The 20674-nt window shown below is 38.9% G+C and overlaps 1 protein-coding gene across 1 annotated transcript in view; it reads right to left on the bottom strand.

Moving 5' to 3' along the window:
- TPO (thyroid peroxidase) overlaps positions 1 to 20674 on the bottom strand; it is a 157457-nt gene that overhangs the window by 33100 nt on the left and 103683 nt on the right. The window contains exon 14 of the mRNA XM_077151718.1: positions 10491 to 10590. Coding sequence (XP_077007833.1) covers positions 10491 to 10590 — 100 coding nt within the window. The remainder of the gene's footprint in view (positions 1 to 10490; positions 10591 to 20674) is intronic.

Genomic DNA, 20674 nt, shown 5'->3' with positions numbered 1-20674 from the left:
TGGACATTTTCTGGCCTTAAAACTATAAACTTGCAACTTATTAAATTGCCCTTTTAAAAGGTTTTCCATTTATGTTATGTTGCATTCCAGTAGCTTAACAAACTAACATACCTTCCCATGGTCTGATGATGCAGAAAAGTCATTTATTCAACTAAAGAGCTACCTTCTTTGGGACTTCCAAATTATAAGTACTTCTTCCTAATTGCACATGAAAGAAATGGGCATGCTTTGGGAGTCCTAATTCAGCAGCATGGAGACAAGTAAAGACCTATATCTTATTATCATCTAAACCCTGACCCAGTAGCCAAGGCCTATCCACCTTGTCTTGGAGCTGTCATTACAGCTGCTAAATTAGTAGAGACTTCAGCAGAAATGGTTCCAGGATCTCCCCTACAGCTAATGGTCCTCCATGCAGTACAAACTCTTATTCTAAACCCAAACACCCAACATTTTTCTACTAGCAGATTGACCTCACATGAAATCCTTTTCCTGACCCTTTCTTATATAACTATCCATCAATGTAATTCCCTCAATCCAGCCATGCTCCCACTTTTCTGTAGGAAAGCAAGTCTCATGATGGCTTGTCCTTTATTCATGAACTTCCTACCCTACTAGGCTGGATCTCAGGGACAGTCCCCTCCAAATTCCTGATCTGATTTTTTCATAGATGGATCCTGCCTTATAAATGGAAATGGTAACTCTCAGGGGTGCCATGAAATAACTACTTCCAGGAATCTTTCAAATATAACCCATACCTGAGATTTAAGTCAAGTTCAATGACTAAATTAATAGGTTTTACTAGAGCTTGTAAAGTAGGAGACTCTCAGAGAGTAAACATTTATACAGGTAGTAGATGTACCTTTGGTGTAGCCCATCAATTTATAATGCTTTGGAAGTAAAGGGATTCATGACATTTGCAGGGACTCCCATACAAAATGGTCTTCTAGTAGATGACTTCCTCAAGTATATAAAATATCCAAGAGAGGTAGCCATTATAAAAATAGAAGCTCACTCAAGGAGTAAAACTAAGGAATGTAAAGGAAATGTGCTGGCTGACCTCTACGCTAAAAAGGGAGCACAAACAGCAATGTCTGCTCAATAGCTCATGTAGACAAGATTAACTAGGATTTTCAAGGTTCCCTGAGAACAATTTAATAATTGACTTTTGGAAATTGAGAAACAAAATTGGTTCAGAGCTGATGTGGCCTCCACTCTGATGGGCTCTGATGATCCCAGGGTAACTGGACAGTAGCACCTGAATCCCATAAAAGCTAATTACCAAGATCTTATATGAATACACCCACCTCATTTCCAGTCTAGAAAAATCCTTGGTGGGGGAATTTAAAAGAGAATCAAAGCAAGTCTATGAATTATGTTCCATCTGTCAATTATATAACCTGGGTCAAATCTGATCCTTTATAATTGTTTACCTCACCCAGTTCCCCCTTTTTGGTGAGGTTTCTATGAGGTCTGTTAGGTGTGAATCCTGCTGCTTATTGGCTTAAAATGTATCCTCCTTTGACATGGTCTCTTTTGGGGGCAGATTGGGAGAAAGAGAAACTAATAATGCAACTGTTTTAATACTGAAAACTGACAAAATTTCTTTTTGAAATAAAGAACCAGTCCCTCTAGCCATCAGACTTGTCTGAGTTTTTAGTGTTCAATTCTTCTTCTTCTTTTTTTTTTTTTTCATGGCCAGGCACCGAGTATCGAACCTGGGTTTCGGCGTGGCAGGCGAGAACTCTGCTTGCTGAGCCACCGTGGCCTCCCCCTTTTGACTTTTATTTTCTAAATCTAATATGCTTCTTCCACAGGAATTATGAGTTTTGGGTTAAAAACCAGGTCTTTGTTGGTGGTAGCAGCAAGACTTATTGGAGTGAATACTCTTTGGAAAAAGACCAAAACGGGGTTCAAAACTCAGCTCTGAAATTTCTAGTTGTATGTTCTGATGTAAATTATTTAGGTTCATCATCTTTAAACTGGATATAATGCATATTATCAGAATGACTGTGAAGACTAGAAATAATACTTATGTGCCAGGTCTTTTATAGGTTACTTAATTTACACTGACATCTTCAGTTTGAACTATACATTTACTTTAGAGCCCAATTAGCCCTTATAAAATCTGGACTTATTAGGTTCTATGCTGCTTAAGCTATATGACTGAACATATACTCCTATAACTGTGTTGATTTTTTCTGAGAGAAAAAAGAGAATCAATGCAAGTATATGAATTATGTTCCACCTGTCAATTATATAACCAATAATGCAACTGTTTTCATATTGAAAATTGACAAAATTTCAATTTTGTCAAATACCATGACTGGAAGGGCCCTTTTGACATCTTCACACAGAATTTGTACAACTACTCCCTGCTATGAGATATGAATATATTCTTGCTATTATATGTCTGTTTTCTAGATATAGAGACTTTTCCTGTTGTAAGGCTACCACCCTCACAGTAGCTAAAAGGCTATTAGAATTTGTTTTCCCCAATTGAGGAATTCCTGCTATTCTGTCAAGTGATAGGGGCACCATTTTACTGAAACTATAATTAATGAACTTCGCAAGGTTTTGCCCATCAACCGAAAACTTCATGGTCCATACTGTCCTCAATTGTCAGGAACGATAGGAGCATGAATATTGTCTGAAAAAATAAGCTAGCTCAATTATCTGAATCTCTCTACCTTGGTCTAAGGCTCTTCTTCTGGCTTTGAAGGCCATTAGATCTATTCCCTCAGGAAAACACTAGCTGCCCCCCTTTGAAATCATAAGACATGTGAAGCTCATTACTTCTGCTCTACTGGACTACAATCTATTATAACCTGAAATTCCCAATTATTGTAAAGACTAATTGCATATGACCAGTTCCATCATTCACAGATCCATTCTTCCTGAGATTTCTCTATTGCAGACTCTACCTGACCTTCAACACAGAGACTTGGTACACTGGAGGAAACATCAACCAAAGACTGCTTTAGAACTTAGATGGAAAGGACCTATTAAGCCCTATTGACTACAACTGTGAGCCCATGTCTCACAACTAAACATGCTCTAAGCCCTTGGGAGGTTTCTTCTATTCAAATTTAAAAACAACCCGAGGACCCCAGAAGCAGATAGCATCTAATGTAGATAACATCTGCCCAAGATGTCAGTAGGTGAGGGCCAAGATCATGGATCAAGACCCACCTGAATTTCTCACCCCTTTTCCTATGTCTAAACATTCTGTTATTCATCCTATAATCCTTCACAATGCCCAATCTCCATCCCAAATATTACCCTACCTTCACCATGGGTATCATTTTTCTCCTTCTTACCTTATTCTGCCCTATGTACTCCTACCTTGAACACAATTCCTTCATCTTTCTATGACACAATATAGCAAATGAAACTGAGGAGAGTAACTTCTGGGTCTTTGCCAACTTCCTACTTAGTCCCCAAACAGGTACTCCTCTAATAACCATCCTTTACCTTGTAAAGGTAAAGGTAACCTTGTAAAAGTAACCAACCATTACCCTTGTAGACTTGACCTTGATAGGAAACATCAGATATATTCAATGGAATATATTGGAATATATTCAATAGGATAGATGTCCATTTTAGAATTACTCTGGGTTGGACCTTAAGAGAGCCCAGGACTGGGATTAAAATGTGGCCTCTTTAACCCAAGGAACTTGGTGTTTTAGGGCATATTAAATGTTCAGTTTCTATATGGGGAGACTCCTTTTACTTTCATGAGACAGGAGCATATTATAGGAACAAAACCCCCTTTAGAGACTTCATTTTTCTCCAAGCACTCCAGGGTTTCAATAACATAAGAATTTATTCCATCCAAGGCACACATTTCTCGTGGGCTAAAGGGTCAGGAAAAGGAAATTGTTGATTAAATGGGACCGAGAAATACAATAACAACAAAGATGATGATGGTTATAATCTTGCTTTTGGAGTTTACACCCATAGCTCAGCAAACCATTATCCCTTCCTTAAAGGCAGTAGTTATCCTTATTATGTTCTTCAAGGACATTATTTTTGTGTGGTCATAAGGCATACAAAGTAAGCTACGTGTAAATTAGGTTGGTTCTTGTTATATAGCTTATGCTATCCCCCCAAATGGCTATTTATGATAAGCTTCCAGGAGAGAAAATTAGAAACCTGTAGATTCTTATGACCTTTCCCCATAGAATAGAAACGCATGAGGAGACTATTGGTAAAGCAGAAACAGGCCTGAATGGGTCATGGAAAAACCTCTTAATCCAGGCTAAACTCACAGTGTTCTACTGTTGGTATTGTTCCCCTTGTTACTGGGGCAGCTATCTCCTGTGTTGGATGGTACACTGTAAGAGTACAGATGGTATTAGAAAAGGTACCTTTAGAGTTAGAAAAACCTATCTCCTGCCCGAGACAGATGGATAACCCCCCATCTAATCAATAGGATTCAAGATAACCTCCTTTTTCAGTCTGTGAAAATTAGCTGCCATCCCTAGAAGCTCAAAGCTACTTCCATTTATGCAAGTGATCTGACTTCCTTGCTGCAGTAAAACTTTTGGTGTCCTAAATAAAATGATGTAAGCTACAAGCTTGACTCCAATTTGTCTATCAAAAAAAAACTGAGAAAGAGAAACATGAAATCAAAGGATAAGGAGATTCCACAGAGGGGAGATCCAAGGAAATTCCTGGGATGATGTTGAAGGCAAATTCCAGCTTCACAGCTATGCAGTGGATTTAAAGAGCAGATCAGAAGGCTCTGGGTGATACTTCTGCAGAAATCTGAAATTGGTTGAATATTCAGTAGGTCTGAATACCTTGAGGAGAGCTTTAGATCACTGAGAAGGACATTAGGGATGAACTAATAATGCATTTTTAGAAAACTGAAACAAACAAGAAATAAGTCAGCTAAGAACTGCATAGTAAATGAATAGGCAGGAAAGAACAATAATCATAATTTTCTACATGGCTTAGTTTAAATATCATTTGCATAATCATTATAAGGTAAGCATTAAATACTAATCTTACCAAAACTGTGGTTTAACTATCCTGGGAGTTTGGGGAGATGGGAAGGGTATGCATGAAAGTGGCTTGGGAAGAAGTAGCAACAGAAGCATGTTATTTAGAGTCTTAGATGACTGTTCCCAAAGAATCAACTGTAACACATAAAAGTAGTCGAAGAAAGGAAGGTGGAGGACTGCCATTTGTTATAACAATCTTTAGAAATCTGACTCAGGCAGTGCAATGGTGGCTCAGTGGCAAAATTCTTGCCTGCCATGCCGGGGACCCGGGTTTGATTCCCAGAGTCTACCCATGCCAAAAAAAAGAAAAGAAAAGAATCTGACTCTATACTATGTGCATGTGTAACCGCAATACAAATCAATACTGGCTCTCAGTTGTAATGAAAAACAAGTTATTAGTAAACATGACCCTGTCATGGCTCAGGCAGCCTCCAAGCATGGACAATGATACTGTATAGATTTCAGATCTGTTTCTCCCTATCTGGGTTTTTCTTCACTGACTTTTTAGAAGAAAGTTAATGACAGGATGAATGACAATAGTGGTGATCCAGGAGAACAATAGAAAGCTATTCTTCATATATCATTTCGCTTGCTTTTTCATTTGAATAATGTTCATCTGAATAATGATCTCTGCTTAAAGAGTTTAGATATCATGTCCCAAGGAAAGACATCCTTGCCACCAGATGCCCACAGCATCTAGTACCTCTCCTTCACAGCACTTAGCACACTGCAGAGGAATTGCTTGAGCACAAACACTTGTTTTTTTCTGACCTTTCTACTCTTAATACTATGGCCCCTTATACCATGGAACCTCCATATTCTTAACATCTAGCAAAGCACTGGAACCCGGAAGGCATTCAGTAAACAGTTTTTGAATGAAAGAATAATGAAATGAAATAATCTGTCTAACCTTTGCTTATGATCTCAGCAACGGGGAGATGCATTTATCAATAGGTTAAAAATGGACATTGGGAGGGGCCAATGCTCTTGGAAAATAGAACTTTAATAAAAGCACACCTCTCACAAAATTAAAAAAAAGCACCAAAAACAAAAAAAGTACAAAAGAATACCTCTCAATGTGCAACAGAGTGGTTTGATTAGACTTAACCTTTAAAAAAGTAATCCTTAGATCTTTAAAAAAGCACAAATATTGATTTAATAATCATAATAATAATGGCTTCTAGTACTTTTCAGTTTACAGACCATACAGAAGATTAAAGAGGGCATTTACTCTTCAGAACAGTCCAGTGAATCTGGAACAAGTATAAATATTTAGTTTCAATTTAAAGAGAGGACACTAGATATCAGAGAGTTGTATTTACTTATTCAAGGTCACACGACATTAAGAGGTAGAACCACTTAAACCTAAGTCTTGTCATTGTTTTTGTTTCTGTTTTATTCTGATTGCACATCAAGAACATAGCACATAAAATAACTAATGTCTGAATTTGAGAAAAGGCTGGTGATGGTAGAGTGAAGAGTTTTAAAAAACCAACAACAGTATAGAAATAATGTTTTTGGCAATACTTTTGTTTCCAAACAAACCCGCCAGTCACATAACAATTGTGATAGTAAGAATATCTGCAGTTCTGCTTCCCCATTTTCTTCATGTTACTAACTACAGGCACAAGCAAACTGACAAAAACTAAAACCGTACCTGTTATAATTTTTCACTGACAATAATCAATAGGTATATAAAATCTTAATAATATTTAGATTGGAACTGTTGTTTTAAGAAATTTAAACTTGAAGAAATAATGGCACAAAGGAAAACTTACAATGGCAGAAGTTATTGGCAGAATTCATAGGGACCAAAAAACTGATCAATGAATCAATGTTTTGTTGTAAAAACTGTTACAATCTCAATGAAATAAACAATGCACAAAAATCTGGTGTATTTTAACAGCAACGTAAAGAGAGTTGACAAAGGAGTTGTTTGGTTTAACGTACTTAGCTCTGGATTGCAGTTTGTAGCTCCTCAGTGAAAAAAAACCAATGTTGGTGTATTTCTGAAGCAAATGTTTACATTAGTAATCATGGCCTCAAAATAAATAGCCTTAGGGCTAAATAGCAGGGTAGGTAGAAAAAAGAAGGGGGATTAAAACACATTTGTTTCATTGGGAGTGGAAATTAATATTGAACAGATAACATGTGCTAGAATCTGTACTACGTTCTCTTTCTCTCTCTCTCTCTCTCTCTCTGTCTCTGTGTCTCTCTCTCTCTCATCAATCCTTACCTTCTCACAACAACTCCCAAAGTTGGAAATAATACCAACTTTGGTTGAAGAAAAATGAGAGGCAAAGAGAGTGAAGTCTGGATTTGAAATTGGTCTGTAATGTGCACCAAGAAAGTATTTTATACAAGAAAGTATTTCTGGGTTAAGTGAGCTTTGCTTTCACATCTGAGGATGCAGCGGTTTATCCTTAGGATGCTGTGTCTTCAAGTTTTCACAGTTGGCCACTGAAGTGACTTCGGATGGGGGGGTGCTCCATGCACCCCCACAATTATGGTCTCCTATTGAAGAACTTCTTGCCTCTTACTAGCTCACTGCTTCCCCTTCTTAAAAGTGCTTAACAAGTTAATATTTACCTTTTCATGTCATTTGGATAAATAATATTTTGCAAACTAAATTGGTATTTGGTAGTATATTCTTAGGGCTCCAGAGTCTAAAGTCAAATGTGGCAGAATACTTCCGTCAAATTTCCTTGAAAGGTATTCATTTATTTTACGGCTACCAGTTGTAAAGAAAACAGCTATTTTTCTTGTGAGTGTGGGTTAGAGGCACTAACATTTTTCATAATGATAAGGTAATACTTGTTTACAGAGATGTTTGCAAATGCAAAACAGCATACAAATTCTAAATTATAGTAATATCAGTTTGTTACAATATAAGCATTCGGTAGATATGATTACAGAACTCAGCTAATTTGAGATTGTCGACCTAAGACAATTTTTATTCCTTAATCTATTCCATGGCTAGCTAAGGGTTTTAATTATTGGTAATGTCTAAGCTTTTAAGACCAAGTGATTCTAAAAACATGGGGAATATTTCCTGCTACTGCCCCCATCTAAGCAGAGAGACACTATTTAAACATTAGTTTGAGTTTTTTACAGTGGATCTTTATAGAAATATGTCTAGTACATCTTCTTGTCTCCCAGACACAGTATTCCCTTGTAGAGAAGGTAGGTGTGAATAAATAGCCAGTGAGCAGTCAAAACAGAGCAGAGCCACTGACTCTATTACCTAATCATGCTTGCATTTCAAGAACAGCTTTAAAGAGAGGAAGTACGGCATAGGGGCCAAGAGCATGGCTTTCAGAATCAGAGAGCTCTTGGGTTTAAAAAACAACTTTGCTACTTATCAGCCTTGGGCAAGTAGGAAAGTCTTGCTTAACTTAAGTATGATAAACTGAAGCTGATACCCGTCCCATGTGATTTATGGGAAGATAAAATGAGATAGTGACTAAAACTTATAGAGCATAGAATTTAGACACATAACTTCTAGCTATTATTATTAGCTCTCCATTCAAAGGGACTGTTCTAGTTGCTAGCTGCTGGAATTCAACACACCAGAGACGGATTGGCTTTTAATAAAAGGGGATTTATTTTGTTAGTTCTTCAGAGGAAAGGCAGCTAACTTTCATCTGAGGTTCTTTCTTATGTGGGAAGGCACAGGGCGATCTCTACTGGCCTTCTCTCTGGGCCTCTGGGTTCTAACAACTTTCCCTGGGGTGATTTCTTTCTGCATTGCCAAAGGCCTGGGCTGAACTGCGAGTGCTGAGATGAGATATGCTGAGCTGCTTGGGCTGTGCTAGGTTGAGCTCTCTCATTTAAGTACCAGCCAATTAAATCAAACATCATTCATTGCAGCATGCACGCCTCCTAGCCGACTGCAGATGTAATCAGCAACAGATGAGGTTCACCTACTGTTGGCTCATGTCCACAGCAACAGAACTAGGTGCCTTCACTTGGCCAAGTTGACAACTGGATGTAACTACCACAGGGACTATTATTAGCTCTCTAGTCTCAGTTAATTTCTAAATTATGGCATATATGTTTTTTGTTAGAAGTTATGAATCAGCTAAAAATGGTTCACTTCAACATTATATACCAGATAGACTGTAAACGCAAGTGTCAAAAAATAAATCTGGGCCCCAAAAGCAACAATAGTTGTTAGAGAGGGCCTGGCATAATAAAGGAATATGGGCCTCTAGCTTTTTAACTATATCATGGCAAGTGGAGAAATATAACAAAGAGTTGACTATAGATAAACTTTCCTTTCCAGTTTCTCATTTTCAAAAAAGCCATTACTGGCAAACCTGTTGGAACACAAAAATGTTTATAGCTGAGTTTTGATTGATAAGGTTCCGAATTTTAAAAACCAGTTCCTCTAAGATGTGCAATATATGTAAAGAAGATCTAAAGTCAAGCACCAAGCATCTCTCAATGGATTGAGAACACACTCAAAACTGTGAAGATATCTTAAAACGTTGAGTTTATTATATTAAGATAATGAGAAGCACATTGGAAAACCATCCCAGAACAATGGATATAATTTGTAATCAAATGTACAGATGGGTGGTATTGTGTCATGCTAGGAGAATCATAGAATAAAGACTAGGGTTGGTGTTTAATAGTTAACACAGGAAGTTTATTTTGCAGGAGACATGGCAGTTGGCTTGGAAGAGAAAATAGAAATGCTACTTTAGCTGGAGTCTAGAGGCAGAAATGAACGTGGCATATATATATATTTCAGGTGTTGGTGGGGCTGGAATGTGGACCATAGGGGAACCAGAATGATGAAGCAATGGCTTCTTATACTTATTCTATTGTATTTCTTAACACTTTATATTTAAAATAGGCTATCACGTATTAAAAACTAAACCAAGGCCAAAGACTTTAATTTCTAACAGTTATGAGGGAAGAAGTGGCAGCAAGAGAGCCAAAGTGAGTTGACTCAACTAGGGCTGAAGCAAAGCAGCCCAACACACGCCTTCCAGAGAAATCCCTCCTGTAGCCCCCTCCAAGACAAGAATATTATTCAAGCCAGAAACTCTCATTTTTAACATAAAAACTCAACTTCCAGTTTCCGGGTCATTTTCCTTCAGGGAAGAGGATATGACAGAAGAATAAAACTTTGACTTTTTTTTCTTCCTCTGAGGATCCTGACATTTTTTTACTCCTAACAAGAGAACATTTCAGTAAAATCATGTAATGTTACTAAAGCATTCAATACTGCCATATGCAGAGCTCTGATACAACCTAAGATGTACTAATGAGTGTTCCGCTTTCATGATTTAAAGCATAATGAAAGAACTAGAAAGTATAATAAGTTGTACAAAATAACTCTGGAGATAAATGAGTCCCTGCTATGTATAATCTATACTGGCTTCAGAAAAATAAAGAAGCTTCATTAATGACCTTGCCCAAAGGAGAGAAAACTGCCTCTTGTTCAAGGTAACAATTGAGGAATGGGGGACTTACCACCTACAAATCACCACCCAGGTCAGCGCTGCCAGACCGCTGATGAGTATGGCACCCAGAAGGATAGAGATTAGTGATGCTTTCGGGAGTCTTCCAGAGTCTAGGGCACAGAATAGAAGCCACAGTTAGAGAGGAGGACAGTCAGTGTCAGTCCTGCCTGCCTGCATCCCACGCCCTTACCGTGAGATGTCCTTCCTATCATAGCCAATGTGATAGGCTGGAGGAACTTCCATCAAATGAGGACACAGCCATCTAGACAGATAAATTTAACTCTAAGTGTACAGGGAGTGCATGCCAAGACCAGAGTTAGAAGTTCTAATATTGAAAGATGCTTGCTCTTTCCCCGTGACAAGCTTCACTTGGACTGAGTTTGATCATCATTAGCATCGCTAGCTGAGTACACATCACCTACTGTGTGTGAGGAAAGGACAATTCTCTTTCTGCCCAAACCAGTAACTCGAATGACTACCTTTCATGTGAGCACCATTGAAGAGGTCACTGAAACTGTCGAAAGGAATTATATGGGGGACAGAATGGTAGAGATACAAAGCAGATTGGTTAATGGGCAAAATGGTGCGAAGGATGCATTATAATGCTATGAAATTATCCTGTTGGTTGCATTTTGCTTGTCATCAAAGCAATCTGAAAGTTAAACATTAGTTGAGAAGGCACAGCCTGAATCCTTGCAGTAGTTAGAGTCTCCTGGGGGAAACCATAGAGATAATAGGCAACAGCGTTTGCAGCTACAGGCTAAATTATTATTGGCCCATTAGAGAAAGAAATTAAGCAGAGTTTACAGAAAAACGAGACTGAACAGGAAGGAGTGGCTGGACCAGAGTCAGGCAGAGGGAAGAGGCTGCTTCAGGGCAGCTGCTTGCTGGGATCTGTGGTTTCTTGTACTGTCACTGAACAAAGGTGGTGGATTCTTTTGCCCGATGTGCTCAAATGACCAATTCCTGAGATACCAGGGTTTCCAAGAGAGAAAAGTTCATTGCTAAGCACAAAGCAGGAGATCAAATCTGTCTCTCTTAACTGTGGTAATCCTGATAGTTTTATAGTATCAGAATATGGGTAGGTTTTAGGATACTGAGCACAGTGGCCCCAGATGATGTAATTAGAGGTTATCTAATGACTGTGTGTACAGATTGCTTACATGTTTAGCCACAAAATGTATGTAAGAAAATGGTAGCCTTAATATGATGATGTGCATGATTTTTAGTATTATAATGAGGTACAGGCGGTTTATGGGTTAAGGTCTAAGCTACTGCGCATGTCAGGCGGGCCCATTTTGGTTAGATCCAGCTTCAGTTATCAAGATAATTTTGGACTTGGGGTAGGTTAGTTCTGGGCTAAGATCTAAAGATCAGGCCTATAAATATGTTCACTTAGCAGTCCCTGAGTGTAGGTGGGCAGAGACGGGGGAAGCCAAGAGTGGGTGCTCACTGCACAAGTTAGCCAAGCACACCTGCGCTCATCCCCTTCCCCTAGGTTGGAAAACTCTTCATTAATAAACATTAGGGGCTGTTTTTAGTGATCACAAGACTCCGAAGTCGAGAAACTGGGTAAATGGGTGCAAGTGAAAGTCGATCACAAAGGTTTTTACAATCAGTAGGGCACAAGATAAAGACTAGACAATCATTATCAAAGATCAAGGCAGCTGGATTACAGTTCAAAGATTTCAGGTATTTCCCTCTTTATACTCTAATCTACCAGAAAGTAAAAAGAAATATCTATATGATGATGAATATATGATTCAGTAACCATAGTCATGTCTTAAATCCTAACTTCTTAGTTACAGTACTGTGACCTCTCCCACACCAGACCTGAGTTTTCTCTGTTGTAAAAAGAGCAGGGTTTGAGTAGATTATTTTTACTGCTCCCTTTAAGCTCTAGATTTAAGTTTCTGGGATTCAGGTAAATAGATGGCAATCTGGGACTCATGTGGTTTTGAATTCAACTTTAGAATTAACTTCTAGCTTTTCTATTTAGGGACTAATTCCTTGTACATTTTTGAAAAATAGTGCTCATTTGAGGTTAATTGTGAGCATTAATGGCCAAGTCAAAATACAATATATAATAAACATCAATTTTCAATTAAAAATACTATAAAAATAATTTTAGTAAACACCACCATAAAACCTTGAGGGCACTGTGTACAAGGATCATTACATGAAGTTTGAGAAAACAGTAATGGTGATTTGAGGGGGAATGTTACCATAAGAGGCAGAAGGAACAGTTGAGAGGAAAATGAGATGTGTGTGGTCTGACATTTGAATTGTTTTAGCTCTCTAGTTCTCATATTGAATTTTCAAAAAAGATAATTAACATGCTTCATGAATATACCCAAAGCAATCTGTTATCTTTACTGAGCTAGCTTCTACTATTTGCAGCCTATAAACATGCTTCTTTAGCTGTCCCTGAGTATAGGTGGGTGGAGACAGGGGGAAGCCAAGAGTGGGTGCTCACTGCACAAGTTAGCTAAGCACACCTGCACTCATCCCCTTCCCCTAGGCTGGAATGATTGGATCCTCCAATCTAATTCTTACCATCTTCCTGATGCCTACCCTAACTCCCAGTGCCCACTCCCTCCTCTAACTCCTAAGTGTCATTGCCCAGCCCACACTCGGCACACAGGACTCTTCAGGCTGTCCCTGAACTCCTACAATCATTCCTTCTATTACTGTTTGTGGGTTCCAATTCCTCCACCCTTCCCTCAAAGTTTGATGTTCAATGGCATTTCCCTCCCAAACCATGCCTTGTTCTCCAACACTCTTTGTGCTTGATCTCTTAGGGTTATAACAACTACCTATAAGGTGGTGACATTCAAATATTTGTTTCTTACCACAGCTACTAATCCAGGCTTCAGATTTCCACGTCCAGCTGCCTGCTGGCTGGCTCCAACTAACTCAGACTATTCAAACGAACCTCCTAGCTCCTTTTCCTTATATGATTTCTCTTTGAGGGAATGACACTACCTTCAGAATCACTCTAGAATATTGAAAGTCACCTCTGACCCAACCTACTCTTTCACTTATGTCACTGCTCCGCCGTCATGCTCTAAGCTCTAGCCACATTGAACTTCCATTTTTAATATCAAACTCTCTTTTAGCTCTAAATCATTGCATCTGATATTCCATCTGTCTGAAGACTCTCCACCACCTCCTCTGTCTCCTTTCTGCCTAGATAACTCCTACACACCCTTCTAGATTCAGCTTGCAAGTCACCTACATACAAAGACTTTCCTTCTCCCAAGACTGGATTAAGTGTCATTTGCATATACTTATGGCATCACCTTATCATTTTTCATGCTGGGTTTTATTTGAAAGTGTGTCTTATAAGTATAAAATATACTTATAAGTATAGACTTTAACCCTGTCAAGGTATCATGTCTTTATTGTTTGTAATGACATTCCAGAGACTAGCACAATTATTGACACTCAGTAAATATTTATTGAAAAAAATGAATGAATGAATAAATCTTAATCTTATATCCTACATATTTCTCAAACTATTCTCTACTTTTCGCTGTATACACCCTCATGATTTTTCTTCCTGGGCCACTTTAACACTTATCTCACTGGTCTTCACACTCTAGAGTTTTCCTTCATTCCACCTTTCTCACAGCCACTGAATAATCAATTTATAACACAAATATGACCACATCATACTCTTTTTTAAAAACTGTAGAGGACAATAGCTGTTTATGGGCCATCCATCATTCATTATTCCTGTTTTCAGAAAGAGGCTGGCTTTATGTTTTGAGATCAACCTTTTCCCCTCTTATTTTTTCCAGTGCTAGCAATGTCCTTTCCCTCTTTGCACCAACTTAATTCCCACACCATCTTTGTGTTTCAGCTGGTGCCTCATCTCAGGAAATGTCAGAGCACCCCTCTGGCATGCACTCCTCATTCTATTATTTCCTCTTTATATGTTTTGTTCTGTTTATGTGCACTAGGCAGTATGTGTGTGAGTGTCCTTGTTTGAGTCACCCATCTTTCTCCACAGTCCAGCACAGGGCCAAGTTCAGAGTAAGCATGCAGTAGTGGATGTTAAATAAATGAATGAATACGTCTTGACCACCCATGTGATATCTTGTGGTGGTTGTCTTTTTCTTCTGCCTTTTACCTTTCTGGTTTGACTGCCTTATCCTACATTTAGCTTCTGATCCTTTATAGGCAGCAGCCAGGGTTCATGGTTCTGTTAAATGGTCAACACTTAATTTATAACTGATATCTAATAAATATAAGGTCTCTTTGACAATCACCCCTCCCATTCTCCTCCCCTTTAATCAAGAGCAAAAGGGAGACCCACCCAGCAACACAACAGTATGTGCAACACTGATTTGAGAATAGATAGGGCAGAAAAAAGAAAGACGGGCACACACTACTCAATTTTCACTTTGCCTCAAAAATATTCCTGTTTGCCTGAGACAGTATTGGTTATGATAACAGACACTTAACACCAACTGTCTTCTGGGCAGGGCACCCTTCTAATTGCTTTACATGTTAACCTGCTTCCTCCACCTACCAGCCCTGTGAGGTAGGAGATTTTACTGTCTCTGTTTAGAAATGAAGAGATGGAGATGCTGAGAGGTTAAATAAATTGCTCGAGGCCACCAACTAGTAATTGGTGATGCTGAGATTTCACCCAGGCAGATTTGGCTTCAAAATCCATGATGGTGCTCTTGACCTCCATGCTATGCCGCCTCCGGCTCATTAAGAGAGAGAACGCAGGTTTTATGAACATGCATTAGAGCGTAGTTAATATCAGTGGGCATTTGTCCAAATTTCATGAGCACTATTACTGAGAGGATTGCAATCCCTGTAAGGAGCTGAAGCATTCCAATAATTATATATCACTCAGTTGTACCAGCTCCATATTCCAATCATTTCCAAATTTCAGCTGCTCATTTTTAAAAGAATGATAAACATGTTATTTTAGGACTAACTCAAACTGTACTCTTGCTGTGTTTTTCAAATTCGTTAGAAAATGTATTGGGAGCCCCTGTGGAGCTTAATAAAAAGTTATAACAACAACAGCGAGAAGCATCACATCAAATCCAGAGCAGCAGCCCAAGTAAAGAATGCCAAATAGTGATCATGCCATGGCATACATTAAGAATTTTTTTTTTTTATATTTTATTTTCTTAATTGAGGAGTAGCTTCATAAACCAGTTCATTCAGTTGATAATTGTTGAATGCCCATCAGGAGGTGGGCACTGTGCTAAGAGTCACGGAGTCAAGGACAGATACAATTGACGTGGTCCCTGCCCTCAGTCACCTTACATTCTCATGGGAAAGGCATATTGCTGGTTTGAAAGTGTTGTGTACCCCAGAAAAGCCATGTCCTTTAATCCTGATTCAACAGTGTAGGGTAAAAACCTTTAATTCGATTGTTTCCATGGAAACTGACCCACTCAATTGTGGATGTGAACTTTTGGTTAGATTACTTACAGGGTGATGTGACACATCCAATTGTTGGTGCGACCTTTTGACTAGATGGAGATATGACTCCATTCATTCAAGGTGGATCTTGAGTAGTTTACTAGAACCCTTTAAAGGGGGAAACGTTTTGGAGAAAACGCAGTTGCTTCAGAGTTGACAGTGACACAGACATTTGGAGATGTTTGGAGTGCCGACAGAGAGCAGACACCTAGACACAGACGTTTGGAGATGTAGAGCCCAGCAGATGTTGCCATGTGTCTTCCCATGAGATGCTGAGAAATCCAGAACCCAGAGTTGTGTCTTGGAGGAGCTAAGTGAAGGCCCACAGATGCTTAGAGAGGAAACCAATGCTATCAGAAGCTGGAAACAATGGAACCAGGGACAAGGACCAGCAGATGTCAGCAACATGCCTTCCCATATGATATACATCAGTCTTTCTTGAGTCAAGGTATCTTTCTCTAGATGCCTTAGTTTGCATATTTTTATGGCCTTAGAAGTATAAACTTATAACTTAATAAATTCCCTTTTTGAAAAGCTGTTCCATTTCTGGTATACTGCATTCTGGAAGTATTTCACAAACCAAAGCAGAAAGTAAACATGATTTCAGGTACAAAGAGAGCATTATGTAGGAGAACAGACCAACAGCTTTGAGAGGCTGTCCTATTCTGGAGAGTGGAGAGGACAGGTCTTCTTGAGACTTAAAAGAAAAGCTGGCTGGACTTAGGGAAAGCATTTTTTTGAAAGAAAAGAAACCAGATATTTGCAAGCACTGAGAGGACAGAGAGTATAAGAATTTTAAAGAGCTATGGTGAGAATAATATAGCTAAAACATGGTCAGAGGTGAGCGACTGGGTGTGAGACTGGAATCATAATTGGCCTGGTCTGCCATTAAGGAAACTTGCACTTCATCACTAGGGCAAATGAATTGTCTTCTCTAAATCAGTTTCCTCACCCATACAGTGCAGATAATAATAGCTCTCTCCCAAATTATTGTGAAGAATGAATGAGACAATGTAGGTAAAGCATTTGTACCTGCCCTACTAGCCACTCAGATACTGGTGGCTGGTAATGTCTTCTTTCCTCAGAATCCACCCAGGCTTCGTACATCTTAGAAAGTCAGTAAATATTGATGGAATTATTGCTCGGAAGAGGTCACACTTTCAACCATTAGCAATGAACATTTAATTTCAGTTCATAGCTTAGTAAGGATTATCAAGAATGGGAGGTGGACTGAGGTATGGGGAAGAAGAGAAAGATTCTGATATGGAAATATGAATGCACCAAGCAAAAACTTCGTGCTCTCCCCATGTCATGTCGTCAAGGACTGGTATTGATCTTTCAGCCACTCTCCTTTTTCTAGTCTCTGTGGAGAGGAGTCCTGAATTTCACTCTGAAGGCTGATTGAGCATAGCAAGATTTTTTATCAGCAAATGAGGGTATACTATCTAGCAATGACAGAGCTGGGGTGTTTAAGAGACCTCACTCAGCCCTGCCTGTCTGCACTGTCATTATTATTTACTGATTTTAGAGTACCAAGAATGTACTGATTGATGCTTGTGGGGGAATAGTATGATCTTTCAACAGGAAAATGTGTGTCTGAAACAAACCACAATTAGTCTCCTGCCCTGGAGTGCGTAATAATAGCTACCAAATCCTAGGTGAGTATGGAAATTCCTGTAGGGGAAGTGATGTATTTACAAGAATATAGATATTGGAGGGGGACAGACCTGAGATTGAATCCTAAATTTGTCAGTTAATTAGCAGTGTGGCCTTAGAGAAGTCATTCAACCCTTCAGACTCTCAGATCCGTCATATGAAAAGTGATGATAAAAACACCTGCATGAAGACCTAAAATAAGGATGCAGAATGATGTTTGTAGATACCTGGCCACTGTCATTGTCAATAGACGACCACTATGATTAGCATAAACATCATACTCTTGACTAGGAGATATTCATCTTGTATCCAGAATTGCCATAATTTGCAAATGAAGTTGCGAAAATAGGAGGAAAGCCTATGAGGAGGGAGAAGGAAGGAGAGTGACACGGCTTTGGCTGACAGATCCATCTTAGTGATCAGTGGATGGTTGAGGCTCCCAAAACTTTACATCTAAAGTTTCATTTTTTCAAATTAGGTCATGAAAGTAAAATATAATCAGCCTATGATTTTATTAGGCCATTTCCCTTTCAGGAACTTTATATAAACAACGAAATAAATGATACAAGCATGATTCTATATTCAGACTCGTTCTCGGGCAAGTAGCTGACGGCATGCTGAAATAAAAGATTCATTAAAGTGAATCACTTAATTAATTGTTGAAAATAAAGCAAGAGCTACAATTTTCAATAATCTCCAAACCAAAAGCCAGTTTTTTTCTCTGTCTAAAATCTCCTATTTAAAAAACAACTACATTTGAAGTTAATTATAATAGAAACTAAGCAGAGTCGGTCAATTTTTACAGTTCTTTGTACCTCTTAGGAACTGGAGGAGAGAAAATATGTCAGCCCTTGGCCTCCCAGCCCATTCCAAACCCCTGCATGTTTGCTGTTACATAATGCTGGGCAGGCTGCCTCACTTATCTGAGCTACAGTTTTCTCAAATACAAAATGAGACTAGCAATGAGAAACTAGCAAAATGAGACCTCCTAGAGCTGCAGTGATGGATAAGGATCGTGTAAAGCACCTAGTCCTGCTTAACACATATCTTTAAAGGAAGAGTCGGACTTAGAGATGTGGAAGAGAAGGGATCCAAAATGAGGGGAATATCATGTTCTAATTTGCTAGCTGCCGGAATGCAACACACCAGAGATGGATTGGCTTTTAATAAAGGGGATTTATTTCATTAGTTCTTCAGAGGAAAGGCAGCTAACTTTCATCTGAGGTTCTTTCTTACATGGGAAGGCACAGGACAATCTCTGCTGGCCTTCTCTCCAGGCCTTTGGGTTCCAACAACTTTCCCTGGGGTGATTCCTTCCTGCATCTCCAAAGGCCTGGGCTGAGCTGCGAGTGCTGAGATGAGGTATGCTGAGCTGCTTGAGCTGTTTGCTACGTTGTGCTCTCTCATTTAAGCACCAGTCAATTAAGTCAAACATCATTCACTGCAGCAGGCACACCTCCTAGCTGACTGCAGATGTAAATCAGCAACAGATGAGGTTCATGTACCACTGGCTCAGGTCCACAGCAACAGAACCAGGTGCCTTCACCTGGCCAAGTTGACAACTGAATCAAACTACCACATATCATAAGAAAAGACGTGGCAGTGGAAGAATATGTGTCAATCCCAGAAGCAAGTTTGGCTCTAGGGTTTATAGATGCAATCTTTGAAATGTGAAATTGGAAAGGATTATGCTGATAATGATTCTTAGGGAAAAAATTAAAACAAGACACTGGAGACAAAATGTTGAAAATTAGTATATGCACTTTGTACTCTCAGATTTGGGCTTTCAAAAAGAAGTTTTATTCTAAAGACTGGAAATGATCTCATGAACCACAGTGCCGTTTACAACACTATTAATAAAAACAAGGAACTAACTTACTAAGAGCCAGTATTCCCAGGAAATTTTTGTATACCATCTTTATTTCCCTTTAACTTAACTTGAGAATGATCCGAGTCAAAACTGTCTTTAGTATGTGTTCCAATTTGCAAACTGCCAGAATACGATATACCAGAATGAATGGCTTTTAAAAAGGGGAATGTAATAAGTTCCAAGTTTGCAGTTCTAAGGCTATAAAAACATCCAAACTAAGGCATCCAGAAAAAACACCTTAATTCAATGAAGGACAATGGGTCAGGAACACCTCTGTCAGCTGGGTAGTCCTGTGGCTGGCATCTGCTGGTCCCTTGCTCTTGGGCTCTGTTGCTTTCAGCCTCTGTTCCTGTGGGGGTTCCTTACTTTGCATCTCTAGGGCTGGCCTTCATCTCTTGGCTTCCCTTAGCTTTCTCCAGATTCTGGCTTGCTTAACATCTCATGGTGATGTCTGCTGGACTCCAAGCATCTCCAAACATCTGTGTCTCTGTTCTCCAAGTTTCAGCATTTGTATCAACTCTGCTCTGAAATTTCTGTTGGCTCTGTCATTTCTGAGACTTCTGCCATTTCTGACTCTCTCCAAAATGTTTCCTCTTTTAAAGGATTCTGGTAAACTAAGCAAAACTCACCTGGTATGGGTATAGTCACATCTCCATCTAATCAAAAGGTCACATCTCTGTGGAGATAATCAAATCAAAAGTTTGCAACCTGTAGTACTGAATCAGGATTAAAAGAAATGGCTGTGACCACAAGATTGGATTAGGATTAAAGCATGGCTTTTCTTGGGTACATAATAAATTCAAACTGGTATAGTTATGCATCTAGTTTATGGTTTTAGAGCAAAATGCACTCAGTTGTTCTTTAACAACAAGAAAAATTTGACAACTAAGGGCTCATAATTATTATTCTGAATCCAAAGGAGCCTAATTCTTCCATTATTACCATTTGTCTTACAAAATTAACTCCATAAGTTTAAATCATAGACACAAATAGCTTGTCATGACAATAGAATGAAAGTGAAAGATGGAGCATAATAACTTATTAAGAGATATTCATCATTTATCTCTCTTGAAACCAACAAGCATATCTGACTTCCTCCCACTGACTCTCCTAGGTTACAAGCAATAATATGAAAAGTTGGAATTTTAAAAGGACACAAATAAGAGTCACTTCATTTCACGTCATCATTGCTTAATGTCTACTGAGAATGTATA

The sequence above is a fragment of the Tamandua tetradactyla genome, chromosome 3 (genome assembly GCF_023851605.1).
Source record: "Tamandua tetradactyla isolate mTamTet1 chromosome 3, mTamTet1.pri, whole genome shotgun sequence".
NCBI classification, from domain to species: Eukaryota; Metazoa; Chordata; class Mammalia; order Pilosa; family Myrmecophagidae; genus Tamandua; species Tamandua tetradactyla.
Note: the sequence above shows the minus strand (reverse complement) of the source record. Positions and strands in the feature narration are given on the sequence as shown.